At 41.3% G+C, this 27,471-nt stretch overlaps 2 protein-coding genes across 2 annotated transcripts in view; both read left to right on the top strand.

Moving 5' to 3' along the window:
• Positions 1-1,709: 1,709 nt before the first annotated feature.
• Positions 1,710-8,960, top strand: LOC310901131 (tryptophan 5-hydroxylase 1-like; the record flags this gene model as incomplete). Its single annotated transcript, XM_083840256.1, has 8 exons — positions 1,710-2,752; positions 3,474-3,541; positions 5,052-5,248; positions 5,743-5,878; positions 6,391-6,517; positions 7,623-7,718; positions 8,360-8,493; positions 8,786-8,960. The coding sequence occupies exons 1-8, from the start codon at positions 2,639-2,641 to the stop codon at positions 8,958-8,960; spliced, it is 1,047 nt and encodes a 348-aa protein (XP_083696382.1). The 5' UTR covers positions 1,710-2,638.
• Positions 8,961-11,272: 2,312 nt separating this feature from the next.
• SERGEF (secretion regulating guanine nucleotide exchange factor) overlaps positions 11,273-27,471 on the top strand; it is a 149,713-nt gene continuing 133,514 nt past the window's right edge. The window contains 8 exon segments of the mRNA XM_083839627.1: positions 11,273-11,409; positions 12,474-12,612; positions 13,264-13,419; positions 13,746-13,840; positions 16,094-16,154; positions 17,329-17,442; positions 17,763-17,825; positions 20,705-20,863. Of these exon segments, the coding sequence (XP_083695753.1) occupies positions 11,386-11,409; positions 12,474-12,612; positions 13,264-13,419; positions 13,746-13,840; positions 16,094-16,154; positions 17,329-17,442; positions 17,763-17,825; positions 20,705-20,863 (811 nt within the window). The 5' untranslated portion in view covers positions 11,273-11,385.

The raw sequence follows: 27,471 nt of genomic DNA, 5'->3' as shown, positions 1-27,471 counted from the left end.
CACAAATGGAGAGTGCCATGTAAAAACACAGCCTTGCCCAAATGCAGGCCTTCTAGAAATTCATTCTAGACTGTACCTTCAGTCCCTACAGTGAATTGATGGTTTTACGTTGCTGGTTTTCATCCTTAATGCAGAAGGTAACTGTGATTTAATTTACTTTGTTCATGCTGACCAGTGGTCAGTGTTAGTGTTCAGACAGAAGCTGCCCTCCATAGTTTGTTCTGCTGTGTGAACAGGAGCATTGCAAAGGATGGGGAGGGGTCTAAAATGCCTAGGCTGAGGACAGACCTTCAAGCTCATTTTGCTTTGAAACATGAATGGACCATTAAAACAAAAAAATGGTAAGGAAAGAAAAATCTGGCCGCACTCAGTTTCAGAAAGGCTGGTTGTTTTCAGCAAGGAGGTGAAGAGAATACAGAAACCTGCTTGAACAATGTCTTCTGGTTGGTTGGACCTTAGAGTCAGTTCTTGACTTTCCTTGGCCTTCCTGTGCTTAAGATGTGTGAAAAATATTGATTACAGTCTTCCTGCTTCTTACTTTCAACAAATTTAATGTCAGGTAAACATCCTAGATGAATATGAACACAGTAGATGATACTGGAGCTTGCTCATGGTAAGGCTGTGCTGTCAGAAGTGCCTGAAGAGCTCTCTTCCTATTTTCTGAGTGGATCAAAGCCTGCTGAATCGCTTTCTGAGCTATGCTTACTCATATCATTAGCAAGTACAAAGCTTTCTCCTTTGTTAGCTTTTTCCACCTCACTTTGAATGCAAAATATGCCGCTGTTATACTAATTGGGCCAACAGGCTGAGGTTAACAAACACTCAGGTACTTCGCTTATCAGCAGCCTTATTTATGCATTTGACTATTTTGCTTTGTGTTTGCCCGTGATGTGGAAGAATTGGACTACCACCAATAAGCAAACTGCCATCAGGAGATCCAAATAACTAAAATAAATTCACATAGCTGGCAAATATTTTGTGGCAACAGAATATTTTTTTGGAATAACGACTTTTACTTTTTAGTCAATCTGTTTGAAAACATTGCTTCTTACAAAACAGGAGAAGCATGTAAATCTGGTGCACATCGAGTCACGGAAATCCAAGAGACGAAATTCCAAGTTTGAGATCTTTGTGACAGTAACAGGGAACAACTGAAGGAGATCTTCCAGCTCCTCAAATCCCATGTCAGCATTGTCTCTATGAACCCAACAGAACATTTCAATGTGCAGGAAGATGGTAAGCATTAAGGGCAGTTCTGGCAAATGTGCACAAAGAAAGACATTATCGCACTTCTCAGCGTGTTAGAAGTTTGTTTAAGGTGCCCACATCTGCATTCATACAGTGTTTTCCATGGGTAGCTATCAGGTTTGTGCTTCTGTGCTGTCAGTGAATGTAGAGTGGTTGATGCGAGCGGGGCCTGCCTTGTCTGGTGTCCTCTAGAAATACTGGCTGCTTGTTTTTCTGTGCTCCCATCCCTTTCCAGCACAGCACAACGGCTGTAAGTGGGAGTCCCTGCACCAACAGAGACCAATGCAAAGGCAAAGTCTGATTGCAGGGCTGGGCTGTGGCCTGCGTGCCACGGTGACAGCGCTGTCATACTGACAGGCATCAGTTCACGTTCTGGAGAGAGTGGGAGATGGTTTTTGCAATTTCCTTGTGTAGCTCCTGACTTAAAAACTTAAAAGTAAATGGTTACTTAGTCGGTGTGAAAGAAAAGGTGCCTTTCACTCTTGGGATGTTTCACATCCTGTTTACCTTTGCTCCTAGTTCAAGAGATGCTCAAAATTCAGGGCAGCACAAAGTCAGTCCCACGTATTTCTCAGTCACTGCACTTGGCACAGGCTGGTAGGCAGGGAGGGGTGAGATATGGTGTCTTCCGGATAAAAATTGCTTACTCTAGCCCTAATTAGGGGGAATCTCAGTTTAAATACTTCCCCTGTCCATTTTTAAGAAAACTAAAGAGCATAGGGAGAGAAAGAAGTCCTTTGGTTGTTGTAGTATATTAACAGCTCTGGCAAGAGCTTTGTAAAAACTCTATGGCTTTAGGGAAAAAAAAAGAAAAGAAAGAAAGAAAAAAACAGGGGTAAAACTAATTATGCATCTCTAAGGCTGCAGGGCTAAAATTGCCTCCTTCTCTTCCTCTTCCCCAGCAAACCCCTCAGCAAAGCCTGATGTTTCTAGGACACGTAAGCACAGAGCACTGTTTCTTGCCCAGGGTCAGTAAAGCAGGATGGGAGGAATCCAGCCTACACCTGCTCTGCCCAAGGACCACAAGCAAATGGATTCTTGACTCCTTTGCCTGCTTTGTGCCCTAGAAGGCTGGCGTAGCACTGTGCACAAGGAGGCCTTGCTCAGCAGGAGCCTCTAGATGCTACTCTAACATTAATAGTAGTAGCAACCCTGTGTTAACCGTTTCCTCCCCTGGAAGATTGGGAGTCCGCTGTGCTCTGTAGGCAGACTGGCAGTGACAGAGGAGGTAGTGCGAGCTGTAGGCTGGTGCCAGATAGGCAGTGGACTCCCTTGTCCTATTCACGACCCTTTTAATTTATAGATTTCGCTTGTAACCGCCATAGCCATACTTGAAAGTAGCATTTCCTCCCTCAGCACGCTCGGTGTTATTAATAACTTTGTGGATTCCATGCGTTCCCTAGACATGGAGAACGTTCCCTGGTTTCCAAAGAAGATCTCAGATTTGGATATGTGTGCAAACCGAGTGCTGAGGTATGGGTCCGATTTGGATGCTGACCATCCAGTAAGTATCTTCCTCCCCCTGTGCCCAATCCTCACTGGAAAGTACCTTGTGGAACTTGCTTTTAAAAAACGCAGCGTTTCCTCCTCCCTTTCCTTCCCCTCAACGGTGCCTCTGTGAGTCTGAACACCTTCTCATGGGGGGTTTGCTTCTTTTCCTAGTACAGAAAAGGCTGTCACTGGGTTTAGATCCCATGCCTTTCTGCAAGGCTTATTCATGTGAGGACTTTGGGTCTGGGCCCTGAGTGGTCGCATAAAAATACTAAAATGTCAAATGTCTTGTTTTAAATTTATTTATTTAGTACAGTGTGGCGTAAAGACCACACGGACACTGGGGTTCTTTTAGGATCAGTAACTGCTACTACTTTACTGATGACATAACTTCAACTCCTTTTCTGAGGACAGGCTCCCTTCTTATACCATTCGCCCCACAGCAGTCCTTTCCCACTCACTATTCTTTGGTCCACAACTTTGCCCGGCAGCAGCAAACACCCAGCAACTTCCATGCCTTAACGGCTGGAGAACAAGCAGTCCGAGACAGCAAGGCGTCTCCTGAATCACCCTTCTTGGTTCCCTCTAAACTCTTTACATTCCTGATGGTCTCATCGTTAAGAGTCTGATGTTATCACCAACCATGGGGCTTGTCGACCCCCATGGCCACACTCCCACAGTACAGCTTGAAAGCTCATTTAATCTTTTTTTCTTCCCTCCTCACCTTCCCCCAGGGTTTCAAAGACAATGTCTATCGCAAGAGACGGAAGTATTTTGCAGACCTGGCTATGAACTACAAACAGTAAGCTCAACTTATTCCAGAATAAGCCTCCCAGGTGCTTTGAAATAATAGTGGAGTGGACTAGCAGGGGCTCACGTCCCTGGCCTCTGATCTCACTGAGATAGACTTGGCTCAGGAATCAGGGCTGGAGGGGTGAAATGAAGGCACATTAAAAGGTGGATCTAGGCCATTTTACAGCTTCCTGGGTCTCTGATCAATCTGAGGATCAGCTCGCAGCTGTGCAGCCGTTGTGGCATCCGTGGCAGCACTGATCCTTGGACGGGCAGTGGCGGCAGCGTGGGCTTCCTGCACCGTGGTTCATTCAGGCCCTAGCTTTGCTCCCTGCTTCTCTGGAAGTGGATGCAGCAAAAAAAAGGGGGTGGGCGACACGTTGAACAGCTGCCTGTGCCAGGACATACGTCCTCTGTCAGGACAGATGGGTCTCCTTTCTGATGAAGAGGGAGGGGAGGCAAAAGTCGGTATAGAGCCCATTGACCACTAAGTGTAAACTCTCTAGGCAAATGTTACTACTGGAGTTTTATTTCCTGGTTTAAAATAGTGCATGTGATGCACAGATAAGAAGTCTTCTGCGAAATGAAATTCAAAGAGCTTCTTTCTTTAGAGATGCTGCCTGGGGGAGGGAGCTCTTAAAGCTGCAAGAGTTTCATAGCCCAGTGCTATAATTTTTTTCTGAACGTGATTTTCTCATTGCTGTTGTACGCGTGAATTTAGATGGCAAGTTCCTCAACTGGGAATGACCTAGAAACACGGGGTGTCTAGAGCTCTACTGCACTGTGCATTAATGCAGCTGGCCACCAGCACACAGGCAGTTACTGTTGGTGGGTTGTCAAGTTTCCCTTGGGAAAGCACCTGCTCTGCTGGTTACCTAGCTGGCAGCAGAAGCAATGTATGACACTCGAGTTGCTTTCAGTAGGCTTTAGATCACAGCTTTGACATAATCTACTTTAATCAAGATCCTAAGGGCTAATTAGGAGAGATGGACTACAATTACTGTGTTCAGACAGACACTCGTCTCCTCTGCATAGAAGCATGATTTTTACCTAACATATATTTAGCTGCTTCCACACATTGTGTTGCTAATTTAGGGAATTACATTTTCCTAATAATAATAAAGATAATGGAAAGGAATTGTATACAGGTAGGGGAAATACTACAGGGAAAAGGATGCATTCTCAGCTCCTGAAACTAAAGGTTTTGCCATTATTTTAAATGTTACTCCTGGTGCTAAAACACTGAAGAAACTGTTTACAAGACCAAAGCTTTCAGACCCCAGTTAGGTCAATGTAAAGAATCCTATCAGTTGATTTAGGTGGAAAAGAGAGCAAGGCCCTCAGCCTAAAAGCTCTCCAGGTTGAAGACCAGATATCACTGTGTATTTTGCAGTGTAGTGAAGTCTTAAACCTGACCAAGTGTCACAGCCATATGAAAGTTAAATAATAATAGTAAGGAAATGAATCATCCGTATAAGCCTTTTATCAAGGCATGTCCTTTTGTCCTCTTCTCCTTTTAGTGGTGACCCAATTCCCAAGATTGAATTCACAGAGGAGGAGATCAAGACCTGGGGGACTGTATACCGAGAGCTTAACAAGCTTTACCCAACTCATGCCTGCAGAGAGTACCTTAAAAACTTGCCCTTGCTCACCAAATACTGTGGGTACAGGGAGGACAATATTCCCCAGCTGGAAGATGTGTCCTGCTTCCTGAAAGGTAATGTATTAATTTTCTTAAACAAAAAAGGAATTAAAGTCCACAGCAAACCACACTGCTGTTATGTGGGCACCAAAAATGATCCTTGGTGTCCTGGTTTTGGCTGGGAAACCCAAAAGTGAAATATTTGTTTGTTTTAATTATGGTCTTTCTGCCAACCGGATTTTAATGCATTGTGTCCTGGATATGCAAAAACAGTGACATCTGGGTGCAAATGCCAACAATAAAGAGACTCAGGATTGGCTGAAGCAATACCTAATTGTATTGTGTTGGCTGTAGGCATAAAATCTTAATAAATCCTATACAGGGGTAGGGACATTTTTATTACACGTTGGCTATTCTTGAGTTTAAGTCTGATTTTCTAGTCAGGCCTAATTTTCCCACATGCTCTTGAGCCAAAGTAGCACTGTGGCATTTACCCCAGTTACAGCAGGGATGAGAATATTATGAAGTTCTACATTAAACTTACGTACAATTTCTCTGTTCCTTTTTAGAGCGGACAGGTTTCACCATCTGTCCTGCTGCTGGGTATCTGTCACCCAGGGACTTCTTGGCAGGATTAGCATTCAGAGTTTTTCACTGCACTCAGTATGTCAGACGCAGCTCGGACCCTCTCTACACACCAGAGCTGTGAGTCATTTAATCTTGGGGTACAATGAGACGTGCATTTTTTAATCTGGCAGCATGAAGCCAAGCTACTTACAAGCTGTTCAAGAATGCCAGCAAGAAAACTTATTTTTAAAAGTGCCGAAGACTCGGTCTTCATGCTGAATGTAATGATGTTTTGGCATGCTCAAGTGCCACCTTCAGAAGCATGGGATTTTCAAAAGTACAGCACATTATTGGGCAACTCCTAGTGGTGTCATTGTAGGCAAAGTTGCCTTATACATGTGCAGCTTGGATCTTAATTTTAGACATCTTCATCTAAAAAATCTGAGTTTATATACTTTTGTAGAGCTGGTATGACCTGCTTAGTTGCTTTCAGCTGAACTTGATTTGATACTTCTGTCTTTTGATTTGATACTTCTCTGTCTTTTAGTTATTAAAGTTTCACATGAGATATTGTATCTGTTTAATGGTGTTGCTTTTTCACTCTACAATGAAGAAAGATGATGAGGTTTCTTGTTTTTTCTGTTTTCCAGTGATACCTGCCATGAGCTCCTAGGCCACGTCCCTCTTTTGGCTGAACCCAGTTTTGCTCAGTTCTCCCAGGAAATTGATCTTGCATCACTTGGGGCATCAGTTGAGGCTGTCCAAAAACTGGCAACAGTGAGTGTTTCAGTTCCCAGTGATCCTCTTTAAAGCTTAGTGCTTTACTCAGCTGATCCCACTCTGTCTAATTAATTTGGAGAGTCATGTCAACATTAGCCATGCCAGCTGATAGACCTGTTCCACAGGTTTTCAGTTTTTAGAGCATATAGCAAGTTTCCGTGCTACGAAAAAAAAAAAAAATAATAATAAAATAAATTAAGGGAGATGTGAGCCGTATTTTTCTTCACTTGGCTATCAGATGAGGATGCCATTTCTGGGGGTAGCTCAATTCTTCCAGCTTGAAATTCTATAGTCTGATTTGTCTGATAAATATCTTTTTTACTTCCAGGAACATGGTTCAACGATTTTAAATGTAATCTGTATCTTTAATGCATCAAATGAATTGAAACAATATGATCTTTTCATTAACTGTGTTGAGCACTAGCATTAGATATTTTTTAGCCAATAAATTCAAATAATGTAAATTAATCTTACTTCCAGATAACAGTTTCTAGATGCTTTGGCCAAAATATTATGAGATGAAAATTTTACATGAAAAATAATTGATGCAACTTACGAAAGGACCACCCCCTTTCCCTTGCCAATTGTAGCTAGTGGTAAAATTTTTGCTATCTTCATTGGGAGCAGAATTAAACCATCTAAGAAAATACCACTCCTTGCCATATACCTGCAGGAATCATGAAATCCAGCAAACTAAACGTTATTTTTTTAAAAACACTAAGCAAATGAGGAACAAACTGTAATGGGCTGTCATTCACCAAGGTCCTCTCTGTCCAGTGTTTCTTTTAAGCCAAACCTGTCATGTCACGACAATATTTCTCAAAACAGATTTAAATTTCCATGATCCTACTGGGATTAACAGCTTCCGGCCTATCTGGGTGAACTGATTACCAGACTTTCTTATTAGAAATGTGCAGTCCTGTGGTTCTTCACCCTTCCATTCAGGTTCCTTCTTCTTTCGATATCTGAGAGTGATAACCAAGTGATGACTGTATGCCATTTGAAACTGGTTGACACCAACTGCAAATAGAAATGCCCCCATCTAGCTCACCACAGCATCTTTGCAGAAGGCTGAATTATTTTACTCCCTTCTCTGCTTCAGTGCTACTTCTTCACTGTAGAGTTTGGCTTGCACAAGCACGAGGGACAGCTAACAGTTTATGGGGCTGGCTTACTCTGTTCATTTAGTGAGCTCAAGGTAAGAATAACCACTGCTTATTTTCCTCTTTTCTTTGCTCATATTGATTATTATTGTCACTGTTCTGCCATTTTTTATGAGGTATGATTATTATTGTCACTGTTCTGCCGTTCTGCCATTTTTTTATGAGGTATAATTCTAAAAATACTTTAAAACAAAACAAAACAAAACACAACCAACTCCTCAGTACCTACTGTAGGGATGAATTTTAGGTGAATTCGGTGTGGCATTAATTACAGGGCAGTGTCCTTTTGGGTGCATGCTGAGCAGCTCCTGTGTTGTTCTCAGAAAGCATCGTATGACTGGTATTTCTTAACCTTAGGTTCCAAGTAACCTATTGTAAGAATAAGACTCTGCTGGTTTAACCAGATTCTGAAAATATTGCTCTTGTTTATAAAGCAGTCTTGTGTTTGAAGAACCCCATTTTTGATCCTTACTGGTGGAATATAACCCTTCAGAGTTACTCAGTTCGTTAAGCTTAAACCACTGTACATCCGCAGACATGTTTTAAGAAGCAATGCACTAAATATGGCCTCACGTCATCTTTTTTTTTTTATTTGCTTTTTGCTTCTTGTCTTCTTCCTTATGGATTCTTTTGGTGGTGATGTTCCTCTGACACGATAACGCATTATGTTACCCAGCACTCGCTCTCTGGCAGTGCCAAAGTCAAGCCTTTTGATCCAAAGGTCACCTGCAAGCAAGAATGTCTCATTACGACTTTCCAGGAGGTTTACTTTGTTTCTGAAAGTTTTGAAGAAGCAAAAGAAGAGATGAGGTACAGTTTTTCTTCCCTGTTTTGTAGAAGCAGGTTTGACTTCATGCATCTCTCAGCAGCAGCATCAAATCTTTTCATTCTTAGCACAGTTTTATACTTACCTTTCCTGGGGCTGGAAAGCTGAATTTAATATTTGCTTGTCTCCCATGTACTGGATGGAAGAGATGATGAACTATGTAGTAATTATAATTATCACGAAAGTGGTTTAGGAAAGTGGTTATTGATACTGATTGCACACAGAGGATGCATTTGTCTTTTGTTTAAACTCCCTCTCTTTTTTTTACTTTAATAGAGAGTTTGCAAAAACTATCAAGCACCCATTTGGAGTGAAGTACAATCCATATACTCAAAGTGTGCAGATCCTGAAAGACACCAAGAGCATTGCCAGCGTGGTGAATGAGCTACGTCATGAGCTGGACGTTGTCAGTGATGCCCTCAGCAAGATGGACAAACAACTGGAAGTTTAACATTCCCATCATCAGTGTGGTGGTGTGCTCAACAACTCTTTTCTAGAGTTTCTCTTTTCTAGAGGACTAGAGAAATCACCAGACTGGACCACAGCTGTGGTCTGTGGATCAGAGCTGGGAGCAGATGCTTCAGAGGGTGGCTTATGAGGCAGTCATAGAATAATTTGGTACAGGGAAATGTCTGTCTGACTCTAGTAGTCTATGCTGCTAATTTTACAGTACTGTAGACTTTATAGCATGGAAGTTATAGTAATCAGTGTTTCTATGCCTGTGCTATTAAGTTTAAAACTTGACTGATTACAATCCAGGCATCAGGACACAAATAGCTGGAAGCTCATCATGCTAAAATGGAGGGGTCAAATCTCTGTTTTCAAAGAGATCATTTTTTCCCCCAAAGAATTGCAACTGTACTGATTAGCATCTTTCTAGTAGAAGGCAGAGATACAGAGCAGTTGCATGAAATCCTAATTCTGCTTATTTCAAGAGATTTGCTGTCAGCTCAGAGTCAGGATTTTTGTTTCTGTCCCTGGTATTGCACCTGAGGGAAGACACTAAGGAAATATCATTTGCCTTTTTCCTCACTGAATAAATTTAGCCAAGATTATAGCAAACCATCACGTAGTGACTTATCGCAATGTCTAAAACCATTTCCAAATTACAATTCAATATTCAAAATGGCTTCACAGGACCAAGTGAAGCCCAGTTCTAAAATGGCTCTCATTTTAAACTCTGGTGTTTAAGTTCTTAGTTATGGCCAAAGTTCATGGGTTTTTTGTAAGAATAAACAACCCATTGACAGCTCAGTCACGTCATTGACTTTGCAAGCTGCACAAAGATGGATTTAGTTTCTTCTTTGCTAGGCCTGAACACCTGTATTCACCATCAAGCAAATGAAAAGATCCAAACATTTGATAGGAATCAGTGTCCTACAGTAGTTTCAAGCATCCTGTGTAGCTGTACAGAGCTGCACTGCCCGCTGTTTCTGCCACCCTGTCTATGAAATGAATATATATGTACAGGGAATGATACATTTGAATGGAAGATCTGTGGTGTGTAGGGTGTATTTTGTATTGTGCTAGGCACTGATTCTTCATATGTAGATCTTAACAGAAAAGCAACAGTTTGCAACTGTGGATGTCACTGGGAAAATTGACTGAAATTGCAAATGCACTGGAGATGTTGGTCCAAGTCTTTTGGGAATTGGAAAGGACTTTTGAGAACCTCTGTGCTTGATAATGACTGTTTCATATGCCTTCTGGTAGGCTGCATCTGCTCCATAAGCAATCACTGGCCCTATCTTTCCAAACACATTCACTGTTTATCTAGACTTGATTTAATTTTCCTGTGACTTTATTAATCTACTTTTTTTTTTTTTAATAATATTTTGGACATATAGAATTGTGGTCTACAACATTGTCAGTTTATGTCACACTTTCAAATAGACTTTAGATGCTTCTTCCTGAAAAAGAGCCAGTCTTTGAGCAGTGAGGGAGGATGTACTGTCCGCTTCTGTGATAACAGTTAATACTCAGCTGCATTTAAAAAAATGATTGGATTATTCTGTTGTTGAAATATAGATCTGTGTTACTACAAGACTTTGCCTGAATTATGTATTCATTGAGTAGAAAATCTTACATCTTCTAAATTAGCACCTGATTTCAAATACTTTGGAAAAAACAGCAATTTTGTCTTTATTTGCACCTGTGTAACGAAAAACATAAGTACTGCTAAAAGTAATAGAGAGAGGATGCATTTTCACAGGGTTAACTTCTATGTTTGGCTTCACACACCCAACCTTTCTGCCTCTGTGTAGAGCAGTAAAAATTTAAGTATTTCTAAATACTGTTAAGTATTTTTAACTCGTTAGGCATTGGAATGGGCTGCCCAGGGAAGTGGTTGAGTCATCATCCCTGGAGGTCTTTAAAAGACGTTTAGATTTAGAGCTTAGTGATATGGTTTAGTGGAGGACTTGTTAGTGTTAGGTCAGGGGTTGGACTGGGTGATCTTGGAGGTCTCTTCCAACCTAAATGATTCTGTGATTCTGTGACTGTGGAGGCTTTACCTGTCAATAAACAGTGACGCCCTGTTGGTGATTAGCAGGAGCAAATAAACCTTTACTTAGCACTGTAGCACTCCCTTCTGACTAAGATTTTGTTTACGCTCTGATTCGGCTCTTCTGCCCCCGTGCGTTCATTCCGTGGAGAATATTATATATTTTTGTGAGAGGTGACTGGGGCGGGGGTGGCGAGGGGGTCACTCCGTGAGGCGCTACCCAACAGCCGCCCACCGGGGTAAACGCTCCGGGGCGGCTCGGGCTGAGGCGGGGCCCCGCCGGAGCCCGCCCCTGCTCCGCCTCTTCCTCCCCGGCGGCCGTGGGGCGGGAAGGGACGGGACGGGAGGGGAAGGACGTGGGGCTGCCGGCCCCATGGCCGCGGTGCTGTTCGCCTGGGTAGGTGGGTGCCGGGGGCGGTGCGGCCGGGGGTAGCCGGGCCCTGGCCCGCCGCGAGATGGCGGCGCGGGGCCGGGGCCGTGCGGGAGCCGTGAGGTGGCGGTGGTGGCCCCGGCCCCGTCCCCGAGCCTCGGGGGGTAGGGTCCGCCTGCTTCGCGTTTTGCACCGCTGGTGTGGGAAGGGTGACAGTGGGTAGCTTCGTCCCCGCGGCCGCCGTGTGTGGCTCCGGGCTGCCCAGGCACCTGCCTCCTTGCAGCTCCTCACGGTGTGCGGATCCCTCGCAAATCGTGAGCTAAAACCAGAGCTTTTGAGAAGGACGGTGGGTCTGTGGTGTGGTAACGCCCCAAAGCTGCCTGCCAGACCGCGCCTGGAGCAGCCTCTCGAGCTCAGATCCCCAAATCTCACCCACCTGTTAGCCGCCGGCTGAGGCGGGCAGCCGGGTGCTCTTGCATCAAGTGCCTACCGCTTCTGTAGGCACAAAATGTTTGGTGCTGAAGGTGCCCTTTTGGGATTGGGCACCTAAATTGGTTTAGTGACGTTGGTTTTGTTTTTATAAACACGTGGTCTATTTCCATTTTGCCCACTTTAAGTTAAAAGAGTTTATTCTGCTTTCCTCAGGTAGCATGTCTTTCTCATCTTATTTGGGGGCGTGCTGCTGGAAAGTGTTGGCATGGATAACATCTTGGTGATGAGTGGGAACCATTAGGATTAAAATTAAATGGGTGGTGATCCTTTTTGATAATGAGGCTTTCTGTCTTACTATTAGCCTACAGTTAGCCTTACTGTGACTTATTCCAGCTTATTTCTTACAACAGTGGGGTTGCAGTAGCAACCATAATGGCAACAGATCTAGGAGAGTCGTGGTCTGTAATTTTGGGGGTCTTATGTGACAGCTGCAGGATTGAAAATCTCCTCCTTCTGGGGGATTTTCAGGAGCAAATACTGCAGGTTAACCTGTGACATGTTCCTGATGAGCTTGTTTGCTCATAGGAGCAGAGCTGAGTGCATCTCTTTTTGTTAACTTTTTTTTAAACTTTTTTTTTCATATGTGTGTGTATTTGAAGGGTGCAAACAGCTATGGACAACTTGGTGTTGGTCATAAAGAGGATGTGCTGATACCTCAGTCACTGAAAGATGTTTCCTGCAAATGTGAAGACATTAAGAGCATTACTGGAGGAGGGGGACATTCTGCAGTTATCACTGGTAAAAACATTGCACTTGCAAGGAGTGTATGACTGAGCCTGAAAAGAAAAAGCGTTTCCCTGTTGATTTGGTGCTGCCACCTATCTTTGGCTTTTGTTTCTGACCTTAGTTGCAAATTTTTAGTTGCAAAACAAGTTCCTCTGGTGCTTGTTAATATTTTGGGGAATTTGCTCTGTTTTGTTTATCTTCCGTGGTTACTTAATGGATTTGTGAGGACAGTTTCTTTACCTGTTTCATATAACAGCTTTTCGTACAAGGCTGTAAATTTTCCTATATTGAGGATGGGAAGGAGTCAAGTAGGAGCTTATTCAGTCTTGAGAAGTTCTAGTGTAAGGAGCAGAAAATAGTGTCTGCCTTTGAAAGGCTCTGCTGTGGGCTAGTTATGGTAAAGAAGGGATACAGAGAGATGTGAATGGTATGAAACAGTTCTGATAACAGGTTCCTGTTACAGTATATGGATTGTCGCCCTTGACTCTATATAACTGTGCTTATTCGAAGATGCATATGCATCAGAATAGCTCTTTCTCTTTTTTTGTGATTGCAGTGCCTAAAATGATACAGTCAGTTGTCCTTGTCTGTCACAGGATCTCATGGCATATAGACTTCTCTTTTTAGTCAGTCAGGTGAACATGATTTTATTTATTATTCCAGGTGCTGGAGAACTCTGTGTGTGTGGCCATAACAAAGAAGGTCAGCTGGGACTGAATCACACAGAAGATGTAGTGCATTTCACTTTGTGCACTGCCCTGTCTGGCTTTCATGTAAAAGAAGTTGCCTGTGGTTGGGATTTCACAATCATATTAGTAGGTAAGTCTGCCTCTGTAGAGGCTGGGAAAAAATGGTGATGTAGAGAGCACATTGAAAGTTCCACATTGCTATTGCTTGTGCAGTGCATAGCACTCTCAAGTTTTAAGCTACTTGCATTGCAAACTAAGTTAGTCCGTGGTTCTTGTATCACCTCGTATCTACTTTACTAAACATGATGTGTAAAACCAGAAGCCTGTGTCCTCAGCGGCTTTGTAAGAGGAGATGCTAGGTCTTTCTTGAGTTGTTTCGCTGTGATACTTTTGCCTGTTGGAATGCTACGGTGCTTTGCTTATATGCTGATCAGACTCTAACACTTTATTTTGCAGGTACCGGCCTAGTTCTGTCCTGTGGGTCTAATGCTTTTGGACAATTAGGAGTTCCTCAAATTTCAGGTCCATGCTTGACTCCACAAAAGATTGAGGTAAAGATTTAAAAGGAATTGTGCTTTATTGCTCTGAGTATTATGTTGCTTACAGCAATTAAAGGCCTGGTGACCTCAGTGGGCTTTAAGCCAGGCCATTCAACTGTTTTTGGAGCAGTCTATCTGATGAAATGTAAAGGACCAAAGATGGTCATAGACTCAGAAATGAGAAGCTAAGGCTGCTCTCCTTGTTGTATGAAGAAGTTGTCCACTTGTTATGGAAAGCTGTCTGTTTCACTTGTGATTAGAACAATTCATTAATGCATTTGGATGACATCTGCAGAATGAGTCTGATGCTCAGGTGATGTGAAGTGACATTAAAGCTAATGAAACCATCTGACATGACTTCAGCTGAAGTTTTGCCTCAAGTTTGTAAGAGACAAGATATGTTTTGCTGCCTGGAATTTACTCATACCTTTGCATACCTTGTTCAAGGCTTGTGCCTAACTGTTGGAGTGATGCCTTGTAAAACAAAATAGACTAGCAGTAATCCACCCTGAAAAAAATAAACTGTGTGTCAGAGTTCAACAAAATCAGTGATGTCAATTCTTCTGATACATCGCTCTTTCGCTTCTTGTGCAGTTCTGTTTTTTAAGTATGTGCTATTTTTCAGGTGCATTTATGACTACAAATTTCTTTCCCACAGTAAGAACTGCAGTATTATTTCCTGGTCTTAAAAACCTGTAGGTAAAAGCAAGCTTGGTCATTCACAAAATAGTATCAGTATGGGAAAGTATGTAGCTGCAGGAAAATCAAATAAAGTATATACTTCAGTTACATACTTTGAGACTAAGATTATTTTTACTTCTGCATGTAAAGGAACCAAAAAGTACATTGACTCACTTCTTGTTTAACTTCCAGTATTTATCAAATAGTATCAGCTCCCAAGGAAATAGGATGGAAAGCTACATAACAATTTCTCTGTTGTCCAGTACCTTCAACTGTAAGTGCTAAAGGCTGGACTCTGGCAGCGTAGCTCATGTTGTTCCTGTAACTTGTGGAAGTGTATGGTGGTAACTGTACGAGAGGTACTGCTCAGTGCGAGTAGGGAGTTCAAAATATAGCCTCAAACTGTTTGCTTCAACACGTTTTAAGTAGTAGGTACTGAGACTTCTGTAATATCAGAAAGGCTTTTTGATGTTGGCTGAAGCCTAACAGGGTAAATAATTTTCTCACAGGAGTTCTAATTAATCCCTAATTTACACTGTAGCTCCTTATTTGAGAAACACTATTGAAACTCTTTTCCATCCAAATGAACTCTCATGTGTAATGCAAGCGATAACCTCGGAGCGTGAAGGACGCTCAGACAAGAAACAGCCTCCTGGTTCATGCCAAACTCTGTTGTGTTTCTGAGTTTTGTGATGATCTGGGATTAGTGCAGGAGAGGAGGACAGCTGGTAGTCTGCGAGTGGCTAGGGGTTACCTCACCTGGTGCTCTATATCCTTGACATTTCCTGGGAGCACCATTCAGAGAATCACAGAATTCCAGTGTGATGCCTTGAAAGTGATGGCATGGACAGTGCTAATTCAAATCTGTTTTCTCCCTGACCACAGGGACCATTCATTACTCTGGAATATTTTCTCTTTCGTTTTGTATCTTCTTCAATTCTTGGACTTGAGGCCACCTGTTTCATGTAGTGTAAGATCTGTGAGAAGAAAAATAAATTTGCAGGGTAATCAGAACTGGGGAAACACCAGAATTGATGTGCTTTGTGCAGACATAACTCACTTGTTTAACGCACACGTGCTGTGGTATAGTCTTCTGTTGCAAGATCTTATTAGCACCACGTATGCTGAAGGTTGCCCATCCACTGTACTGTTTGTGATCACAGGACTTAGGAAGCATGAACTGCTTGAAGGAACTTATTACTGCTGGTCACTAGTATTTGCTGTGAAGGTTTTGGTATAATTGTTGAGGAATGTGAAGTTAAAATTAAGAAACAAATGTATTTGTATTGCCAAGATTCCTTTTTTTTTTATATGCAGATTTTGACTGTGCCTTTTAATTTATTGCTACAATGCTGTACAACCATTTGCTTTGCTTGGTATAAATATATATATTTAAAGATGTTTCTACTAATTTTTGTTGGCCAGAATGCACTTCGTTTGTAGTACAAAACATTGATGTACATTGTGACATGCAGGCTGGAGTTGTGAGAACTAGTTTCATAGTGTTCCACTAATGTGTTTGTCGTATTTTGTTTTTAGAGGCAAAAAGTGTGAAAAATATTATTATTATTTTTATTTGAGCAGTCCCTCAAAGAGAAGGTGGTAGATATTGCTGCAGGACTGAGACATGCCCTAGCTGCTACAGGTAAATGTTATTGTATTGTCACTTCAGTAACAAACGAAGAATGCTATAATGTGTGGACAGTAAATGTGCTAGAAGCATCTTCCTGGAAATCTCTGGTGAAAAGTTGTTCTTCAAGAACTGAAAGTTTGGGAACAACGTGTTTTTGTGGTGGGCGGAAAACTCATTCAATTCTTTTCTCCTGTTCTGAAGAGAAGCATAAAAGGAGACTTTTCCTGGAAAAATATTTCTGGTCAATCAAAATATCATAGTATTTTTGATTTCATTAAATTATGATATGCAAAAGAATTAATTTTGTATAAGATGTTTCAAAATGATACTGCACCTGAAACATGGCTATTTTAATGATGTAATTGAAATAGACACCTGGAGGAAAAAAAAAAAAACAACAGAAATGAACCTGCTCATTTACTGAGGGGAGAGAAGAGACCTACTCAGAGTTCACACATGCACCTTTGAAAATCTGCTCCTCTGATTTTCTTCTGTTGTCTCCTGTGTGTATGGGAGGGCTGTGATTTTTAAGTATTTCTCTTGCTCTTCTTAGAGACTTTGAGTTTGTTCATGGAATAATTAGAAATCAAAAACTTGCAATTGGCACGATTGCATTGCAACAAAAAACTGCACACGCTCTTTTATTTGAGTTTATTTTTACATGAACTTTAGTGTGGATTCCAGGTAGTGGAGTCTGACTGAGGGCGTGAAGGAGACACCTGGAAGAAGAGTGGGATTCCTGGTGCTTGTATGAATATTGGGAATTAAGCTGTCCTGAGCTTTGCATTTAGAAGACATTTTGATTTAGGGCTTTGTCAAGTCTTTGGCAGTTCTTGAGCAGAAGACTAGTGGCTTTACTCCTTCACTGTGCTGGATGCACAACCGAATTAGCACAAAGAGAAGGGAATCCTGTTACTGAGTCCTTGATAACTTCCTAATATAGGCCTCAGCTTAGTATCTCATTAGCATTTTTTTTGTTACCTGTACAATGAGGCTAGAACTGTTTGTAGCTTGATTATATCCTAAACATACGGATAACCCTGGTGACATCTGGTTTTGGCACAACAGGCTTTTAAAGTATAATTCCAACTAGTGAAAATTGAGTGAATGTACCTTTAATTAATGAGTTAAGTTACTTTGTTAGTGGTTATTGTGTCTTAATCTCTTCTGTGTTTACTCTGGGAAGAGAGTGGCTTGGTGTTGCAGTGGGGCACTGGCATGGCATCTCGGGCAAAGCGTGCCAACCAAGGAAAAACGCTCCCCCTGTTCCTGTCTGCAAAGGAACCCTGTGAAGTGACAGGTAATCCAGGAATGTCATTTCTTTGTATTTCTGCTCTAACACCTCTACAATTTTGAATAATATGTAGCATCCTTTTGTTATTAAGCCACTTGGTATTGTAAGCATGTAGTAGACTATCTGAAACAAAGTGGGCGTACAAGTTCATAATCTATGGGGAAAAATGATACTGAGTCTTGCAGTATCTGTGACCGAAAAGCAGAAGCTTTTGTTATAAAATTCATTATCATGATGTTACTTATACTTGATACAGCTCTGTATTTTATATCTATGCATGAAATGATATCTGCTCTACCAATTTTACAAGACTGATTTTTCTCTAGGCCTGGAAGATGTAAAAGTTAAGAGAGTTACTGCAAGCTCCTATCATTCCGTGTCACTTACAGGTAGGACTTAGATACAGAAGTGAAAGTCTTTATCTCAACTTATAAAGGGGCTTTGTACTTTGGATAGTTCTGTCAATTTTGGCTGGGCTGGTGAAATTTGATGTGGCATGGTGCTGGTTAGTGGTTTTGGATTGTGAGAGCTGCTTGTTTTTAAGACATGGATTCGTTTGTTGAATTCTGAGATCCGTGTGTTGTCTTCACAGGGTCAGGTATGACTTAGCCCATATAAATAAGGAAGGGTCTGGGCTCGTAGTGGTTAGAAACTCTGAAAGGACTTGGGAAACTTCTGCAGCTGCAGTGTGACATTCCGTCAGGTGACTGGTTGGGTCAGTGCTGGCCTGAGCACAACCCGTTGTGTGAAAGGGCATGTTAGGTGGCAGGAAAGGCTGCTGTGGCTATCCTGCTTCTGCCACCTGAAGTGATGGCTGCGTTGTGTGGGAACATGAGATTTTAGGCAGTTCTACTACAGCAGTGTGCTTGTCTGTGTGAGGCAATGTAAGAGCATGAGGCTTATTAAAAGCTGCAGGAAATTGCTTTGATCACATAGGCACTTGCATAACTTGCGCCATTTGTTCTTTGATCTCTAGGCAGTGCTTCTGTGCTGCATGTTAAATATCTGGTAGTGAAAGTCTAATAAAGAATCTTTTTCTGGCAGACTGGGAGAAGGGTAAACGGAATATCTTTTCATCTGTAATCTCGCAATTCTGAAGTGCGGAAAATACATTGAACCGCATGAAGACAACTCCATACCAAACTTCATAAGGAGAAGTTCTTAGCAAATATGCAGCCATCTGGTACCTCTGCCGTCATTAAATGAAGTACTGGAGTATTTGCTTATGCAGAGAGATTTAGTTGTATGGGGAGATGTTAGATGTCAATTACATTGAATTCTGAGATGCAAAGTTTGTATGCGATTAGTGAAGAACTGTCAGGACAAATAGAATGTGCTTTAGCTAATTAGCACTCTCTGTATGTTTAGAGAGTGAACAGATCATTCTTTCATGGTTTTGCTTTTTATTTGAGAGCAGTCTATTTGGCAACAGGGGTAGCAAATATAACAAATTAGGTGCCAAAACTTCTTTTAATAATGTGTTGCTATACTGCCCTTCAACCTGCATTAACTTCTAAAGATGCTTGTTCTTTTTAAGTTACTGTGGAGTGTAGTATTTAATAAGTGAGCATCACTCTGGGGACTTTTTTTCCTAGGAATTTCATGGTCAATGACGCAATTTTCTTTGGCTCTGTTTTGTGAGCCACCTGCTGGTAGGATACTGAACACCAGTAATCAGGAGGTTTTTGATGTAACTGTTGAAGTGGGTTGTTACAAACATGAATGGCAGTTCATTTAAAAAAAAAAGTTGCTGACAAGTCTTAGGTTTTAACAAAAACTTAAGACACTACTCAAGAAATGAGATGAGGTTTGAGCATGTGACACCTCTTAGGATCAATTAAACACACCTTCTGCAGAGGAACAGGCGATGAGGCGGTGTATTGTAGTTGTGGAAAATGCCCTGTGGATGCCCATAGTGTTTTTCTTTGTTGAAACAAGCTGCTTCTGTCATGTCCTTTTTCTTTCTAGAAGGTGTGTTCATTTCACATTGAAAAGGAATTTATTAATTTTAGTGAGAGACTTCTAGAAGCCTTGAGTGGGTTGGTGCACTGAACAACTTTATGCTGCCAGTTACGGTTTGCGGTCTTCCTGGGCCTATCCTTGGGTGTGTATGGTATCTCTTCTGCACGTGCAGGGGGGCAAAGGCCTAACTTGAGGAGGTCTGACACAGCTCATGGTTCGTTATGTGCTGCTTATGGGTTATGTTTTATAACACAGAGGTCTAGAACCTGGGCTGAATGATCTTGTGCTGAAAAGATTGAACCAATGATATGTGATATCTGCAGAAGGACTCATCTGAACAGTTCTCTTGTTACTGTCAATTGGTTGTTATGCTGTGAGCTACTCCAGCTTATAGTGGGGAACCACATGAAGCATTGTGGATGTTTCTGTAAATATAATTATCCCTGTGGGTGGAATTCTGGAGTGGTACTTGAACAAATGCTTCTGCAAAGAGGATCGGGAAAGACAAGTGATTGCTTACAGAAGTCTCGGTAGTTGTGTAGCAGTGCCTTGAGTCATGATAATACTTTAATTTTGCTTTGATGGGTAGTATCTGCTTTGATTATATTTTCTTAGCTGTGCCATGTTCCCTTAGAAAGTAACTGAGCAAGGTGGGGCGAGGAACATTAGACTGTCTGCGCTTTGGGGGAGTTAGTGAATTTGCTGAAGCTGAAGGCTTCAAGAGCTACAAGAAGAACTGGGAGACTGCAGCTCCTGTAAAGAGACTGTCAGAGCTTCCCAGGTACTGGAAGGTAGTTATTATTTGCTGTGATCTACAAGGTTATTTAGGGTACTGAGCCCAACGTTTGGGGTGGAGTTAAACATTGACCTGTAAGGACAGAGTGGGCTGAGAGGTGGGTGCTCAGTGAATGACCCCAGGATGATTTAAGCTTTTTGTCAGAGGAGTTAAAGACTGTGGTTAGTTTTCTAATAAAACTTGGCTTCTGCTATAAAGGCCTTTCAGTCATCTTTGAGGTGCTCACAGTAGAAATGAGGTCTAGTCAGTTTGACCCGTAAGCTATGGTTGTTTCAGGAAGTCAGTGCAGCCCTCAGAAAACAAGCATTTTGTTGTTAAGGCCCTGGCAAATATTTCTGATATTCTGATTACTTATTGATTACTGAATTATTGATATTCTAATTATTAATTGTGTGTATGTGGTAAAGACATTGTCCTTTCCTCAAAATCACTGAGTTGAGGCAGAGCATGTATGTGGTGGTGTTCTATGTATGTCACTTTCAACTCATTTTACTACTTTGTCTGTTGTAGATGAAGGACACCTCTACGTCTGGGGTAGCAACAAACACGGGCAGCTAGTAAGTGAAGAGATTTTCCTTGTTGAGCCCAAGAAGATAGAGACTCGGTTTTTCTCACATGAGAAGATCGGAGCAGTTTGGAGTGGTTGGACCCACTTGGTGGCACAAACAGGTAGGATATGTAAAAAGCAGCCAGATGTGGCGCTAGAACAGTAAATTCCTAATTACTTGCAAACAGTAATCTTGTTAATACTGATTGTATAGTTTTGCATTTTCACTTGGGCAGTGGTTGTCACAGACATCCTTTGGCTTCTGTCCCTGAGGTATCGTGCTTACATATGCAGAGGGTCTAGTATCTTCAAAAATGCAGAGGCACCTGCATGTGCATGCTAGAGGGATGCAGCCTCTCTGCACCATCAGGTTACTGGTTTTCCAGAATCTATGTAAGCTTCTAAAGATCATGCTGCTGGGTGAGTTATGACATCTTTGGGGAGAAGAGAGTTTGGTGGAAGACTTGCTTCAGAAAAGAGAGAGGTAGGAAAATGTGGCTGCAGCTTCCAAGGTATGTGACTATGTGGCAGAAAGGTGTGGGTATAAGAATTAGGGAGTGGGGGAAGATAATCCTGAGCAAGCATCTGTCTGAAAGGTATGGGGGGGGGGAGGGGGTCACAGGTATGAACCGTTCCCAGGTTACCCGAGTCTTAGCTGAGGATCTAAAGAACAGGCAGAGCCTGTCTTTCTCTGCTTCTGCCATCCACTTTGAGAAGACATGGACCTGTTGCGTTAGGTGAACTAAATGATATGGCTTTGCACAGCTGTGCTGTTGTTTCTGTATTTCAAGACTGAGCTTGGCTTCTAGTGCTGCTAGTGAAGTGTTTAAGGGCAGATAAAATAATGTGCTCAGAAAAGAGTCAAATAAACTAACCTGGTTTGAGTGTCTTGCTTTGGTGGTCAAACCCAGAAAATGTTTAGAAAAGATGAGTGAAAAGAGGCCTCATTAGTTTGAAGAGCATCCCCTGGAGATGAAATAAAACATTTTGTTCAATCTGTACAGCTGTACCTTCCTGGGGACCTTTCCAGTGCAGGCAGTGTAGATGATGACCACATGCAGAGGGCTGTCGGATTAGATTCTTTCCTAGGAAAAGATGAGAGGAAGGTTTTGCGGTAATTGATGTTGATGTGTAAAATGATGGTTGATCTGATGAAGGTCAGTTAAATGCATTTGTCTTGCTGCTCTGTTATGAAATGCAAAGGCAGGAGAGGAAAGTAGATAGATAAGGCATCTGAAAGGCATTTGTTGTCTTCATGTGTGGACAGTGCGTGCAATTAGCTTCTGCTGTTCTACACTGTGTGATATGGTAGTTAAGACTAACAAGAGGATGAAATTCATTTATCAAAAACAAAAAGAAAAGCCAGAGTTCTGTTCGCAGGGGTAGCATGCATCCGTTTCTACTTTTGCCTTGTACAAACTGCCAGGTGAGGAAATAAAGAGCAGATGGAAACATTTTTCTTAGAATCTTGTTGGAGGTTCTCTTCAGAGCCTGTTGGCCTGTCAGGATACAACCTGGCAGGAAAGAAAACTGCAGAAGGGCCACAGATGTGTTGTCATTAGTTACTGGGTTCTGTAATTATGGATACTGGTTCAAGGAGAGCTTAGACTCAACATGGGTAGTTTTATTTAAATCGAGTTCTTACATGCTCAGCGGTCACCATGTGCTTAAGTATTGTATGAAACTGGTGCTGTAAATACGAAACCAGTCACCCACTAATGTCCTTGCTCAGTGAGAGAAGTGTCTGTTTTAATTACAGTATACTGTGAACTCCTGGTGCTAGAACTTGGAGAAACGGGATGCATGACTGGAAAAACAAATTGGTTAAGCGTTCTGTTTCATGGCATTCATTGTTTGATATCCAAATACGTGAGAGAAATGTTGTGTAAAAAAACTGCATTACTCTGGATGCCCTCTTAGCTATTGAAGAGCCGTGTTTGAACTCTGATTTTTAGAGGATGCTATACTGAAAATTTCAGAGCTGGAGTCAGTGCTGTGTAGTGCTTGGAAACTTTTCAGGTGGAGTAAAGGAATTTATCTCAAAATATGTGGTTCTTGAAAAAAGTGCTTAGTGTTGCTCTCACTGGAACAGAAATGGTAGAAAAAAAGACAGTCAGGGTAGCCTACTTTTTAAAAAGAGGGTCTTGTCAATATGGCTTGCCTAGCTTCGCTATTTTTAGTGATGTTAAGGAAAGTATCCATTAAGTAAAACTTCTCCAAAGTTTTAGAAACTTTAATATTTAATTTCCGTAATGACTATGAATAAATAAGTAAATATTTTAGTAGGTGATTTTGAGGAGGAGGAGGAGAGTATGTTGACTGACTAGCAGGGATACTTTTTTGTTAATCTTCAAAGGGAATTTAAGTAAAAATAGGCTAACTTTACAGCTGTATGAGAACTGGCAAAGCCATGCATTGGTATAAGTAATTGCTGTATTTAGAATTTCAAATATCTTCAAAAGTCAATGGACTTGAACCTAAATCATTTGGAGTAGGATTTTGAGTGGCCTTTGGCAGCTTTCGAGAATCAATCAGAATCTCATGGGATTTTGCTGAACTGCTAGGCATATTGTGAGCTGAGCACTTAACTTTCTGAAAAATCACTTATTGCAGTTATCTGCCTAAATGAAAATGCAGCCCACTTGAAAACTTTTCCCTGTATGTAGGTCTTCCCCCATTATTTTTACTTCCTCCTAGCTAAGGAGGAAATGCTGCTGCAGTTTCCTGGTGCTGAAGATGCATAAACCAAAAGCTGCCAAACTTTTTTGATTACAAAGCCGTATCAGTAAGAAAAAAAACCCACACAACAAAACCAAAATTTTTCAGCATGCACCTTCAATATATGTACAGTTATTTTATTTGTAGTACATATACTTGTACTACTGTAGTATATTACACAAATTATAAGACATATATAAAAGTAGAAGTTAGAAAAGGATGCAATAAGAAATAATATTTTTCAATATTATTTCATATTATTGATTAAAAAGTTTTCCTGCCCCTCAGTGGGTTGTCTTGCACACCCCCTGGGGTGCATGCAGCATGCTTTGGAGGCCACTGATATAAATGGCTTCTGTTCACTTTCCTCTGGGGATCCTAACAATTACTGGAGAGGAAGAGGAGGAGTGGTTGTTGGATGGGAAAATGAAAAGAGGGGATACTGCAGAATGATGTTTTCATTCACTGTGAACAGTAGAAACATATCTTGGAAAGACATTGTGGAGGGTAAGGGTTTTGCTGCATGAAAGAACGGAGAAGTTTTTTGTCTAATAGTCGTACTGTAATGCAAAATTTAATAGTTTAACACTTCGGTTACTATATCTTAAGTCTATTGTTGTGCTATTCGCTGAAGGTAATGGCATTTCAAGAAACCATGACAAATATTTCTACTTCTATATGGATTTTTTTCCAGAACATTCATCTTGGTCACAGTAGTAATAATAAAGCATTCATAATTGCAGCTAGCTTGACAGTAAATTAGAACTCTTTGGAAAGACACAGGAAGAAACTGGGTGTGTAAAACCTGGATGCTCACAAATTCTACCATTTCAAAATAGCATTTGGATCTTCATCTGCCCCGTGAGCAGTCTTTGGTGTGGAATTAATGGAAAAGTGAGTGGTTCAGTCATGTTTAAAGCAACCATCTGGAGGAATAGCAGGCAGTTTTATGGCTGCTGTGGTTTGACACTTTTAAAGTGAGTCTAAGCAGGTTACCAACTCCTTCAGAAAAGAAGGAATACAGCATAAATGTTTTCTTCTTTCATATTGAGCTTTCCCTCTTATGTAAACTAGCCTGTTTTAAAAGACTTGCTTTGATTTTCCTTCATGCTATTGGCAAAATTTTTCGTTGTAACCCAAAACAAAATAGAAAACTTTTTTTCATTTCTTTCCCACCAGGTCTTTACAAGTGATTTTAGCTGCACCTGAAATCACTTTAATGCCTATATCTCTTTTCATATGTTATATTCTGCCTCATTCAGCAGCTGTGTTGAATGTCCCATTTTCAGTCATTTCTCTCGAGAGTTTGGTCAACTCTCTTCATTTGCTGTTATTTCTATCACAAAAGCAGTTAAGTTTCAAGAACCTAATTCCTGAGATAGGAATCGCTTGACTGAATAAAGTTAAGGAGTATTTTCATAGTGTGTTGTCTTGTTCATCCTCACCCTTAGCAGTTTCTCTTCAAATCCAATTCTTTATTCTTTTTAATCATAGAGGTCTCTCTTGGACTGTTTCTGATGTACACAATCTTACTTGAAGGATTTTATCAGTTATTTTAAAGACAGATGCTACTTTGTACTGATTCTTGCAGAGGAGGTGCACAATTAGACCTTTACAGCACCACTAGTACTCCTTCAAAATAAGTTGAATTGTTCTGCTGCTAGTGATGTTCCTAGTTAATAATGGTTGGTCCAAAAAAATTAAGGCTAAGAGACTCTGCTTCTTGATCAGGTTCTTGATGATAAGATATGAACTTTCTAGTGTCTTTGGTTTATTCGTTATTTTCTACATGAATACTTTTATCAGCTGACCTTGAAGGCACGCATTTCCATCATGGCACAGCAGTGCTGTTGTTGCTTTTTATGTGAAGGGCAGACCAGATGCATTCTTCTGGCTTCGCGCTCCAAGTGTAAGTATCTTTCTTTTCAGATGCCCACTCTAAAATGGTTTGCATTCTTTCCAGCACATTGCTTAATGGTACAAGGAGCACCGCTGCAATACAGGGGACGCTATTTTGAAGAAGACAGTTCGCTGCATGTCTGCTTAACAATGTCAACTTTAATTTGTGGTCGTTCTCCAATTGATTCAAAACCTTTGAGTGTAGCTGCTGAGAGAGAAGATATTGCTTAGATTATTTAAAAGAGAGCTAAGTTGTGCCTGTAACGCTGAAGATGTAAATTGGGCTACTTTGGGAAAAGATGGAACTGATCTGAGTTGAAGGCAAACCTAAATTTAGCAAGAGAAAATTTATAACAAATCATCAACTTGTTTCAAAACAAGATATGTCCTTTTGACTCAGATAACATATTTATAAGCCTTCTTAATCTGGCCTGCTTTATTACCTAAGTATTCTGAATACATTCATTAGTCTATTTTTCATATGACAACGCATAAAATTGTGGCGTGCTTGAGCTCACATAAGGGATTCCAAGCTCTTTCACCCAGAAGGAGTTACCTTAAGGATGTAATTACAGTGGTACATCTTCAGCCTGTGGAAAACTGCCTGCAGCTAACAAGTCCTGAAGAACAAAACACAATCAGACGTCTTGACATAGGCTGAATAATATTCTGAATCCTTATTCAGAAAATGCATGTGAGTCTGTGCTTGCTTGACCCTCCCTTGACATCACGTATTTAGTCCTCATAAAACCACTTTGAAGTGGTCTGACGTGCTAGTGACCTACATGATAAAACAGAACCTGTCTCCTGCTTTTCTGAAGCAAATGGAAGTGCATCCCTCCAAAGACTGAGAGCAGACAAGGCATATTTCTAATTAGACCCAAGGAGGAGGCTTCCTGCTGTAATTGCACTTGTTTGTTGTTTCTCTGGTGCCAGTCACTAAGTGACACTCAGGCCCTCCTGGTAAGTGACGCAGTAGCTGCGGTGTACCTGCAGCGAGGCCAAGTGTAAGGGTGCTGCTCCCTGGCTCCCAGGCAGTGCGGTTTCAGCCCACTAGAGGTCCCTTCCCGTTTTCTTTTGAATCGAGGCTCTGCAGCCCTCCTCATACTGGAAAGCACGCTTTCTTAGCCTTGAAATTTTCAGCGGTTCCCTAGGAATGCAAATCCTGATGTTGTTGTGGGTTATCTGTGATGCCAATAAGTCATCTGTTTTATGGGGACTCTTTTTAGCTACTATGGAGTGATCTGCCAAAAGGGACTGTGGTTGGGAAGTGACATTTAGAATAGTCAATAGTTCGGAGATCGTGCTGAAGTTGTCTGGGTTTATTGGGTACTATTGTTCTGGAATCTGTGTTTGTTTAAAACAAAGGCAAAAAAATAATATCGCTACTATACCTATTGGAAAAAAAAACCACACTTTTTTTCTTCTGCTTGTTAAAATCTCTTAGTGGTTTTAGCCAAGGGACAGGATGGATCTCTGTTTTAGGTAGTTAGTGATAAAGCAGCAAATGCTGCTTTTAAAGATAATCTTGTTCTAGGAATAATTGCTTTTACTAATGCCTATCCTTGCTTTGTATGGTGTTGCGCTTACTTTGGGTTTGAAGAAAATGGATGCCAAAGTGTATTTCATGTGCTGCATGTAAATATGTGCTGAATGTTGCCTTGTTTATATGGGAGAACAGAACTGGTGACTGTTTCTGCAATGTGAATTTTGCCAACTCTGTAGGATGCTGTAGGGCACAATCTGGTGGGGCAAACTGCTGACTTTCTATCAAGACAAGGGTGTTGTGTATAAATTTTTATGCACATGTGCATGTCCGTAGATGTATGTGTCTGAAAACAAATATATATATTATATATACATATATATTAAAAATTGAGGATTGGAGAAGAAGGGTATTTATAATTCAAAGGGAGCTAATGTCAGCTATCTTTTTACCCTGGGAACAATATGACAGGTCGGTTTGTTTTCTGTAGCGTCGTGCACATAGGGAGTCAAGACAGGGCACAAGGAAAGCTCTGCAATCTTCTAGTATCCTTATGATGCTATGTTTTGGTGCAATAACTGGGATTTTTTTCCCATTTGCTTCAGCTAATAGGAGGGTTTGTGATTA

Source organism: Anser anser (assembly GCF_964211835.1).
Source record: "Anser anser genome assembly, chromosome: 5".
In the NCBI taxonomy this organism is placed as follows: Eukaryota; Metazoa; Chordata; class Aves; order Anseriformes; family Anatidae; genus Anser; species Anser anser.
Note: the sequence above shows the minus strand (reverse complement) of the source record. Positions and strands in the feature narration are given on the sequence as shown.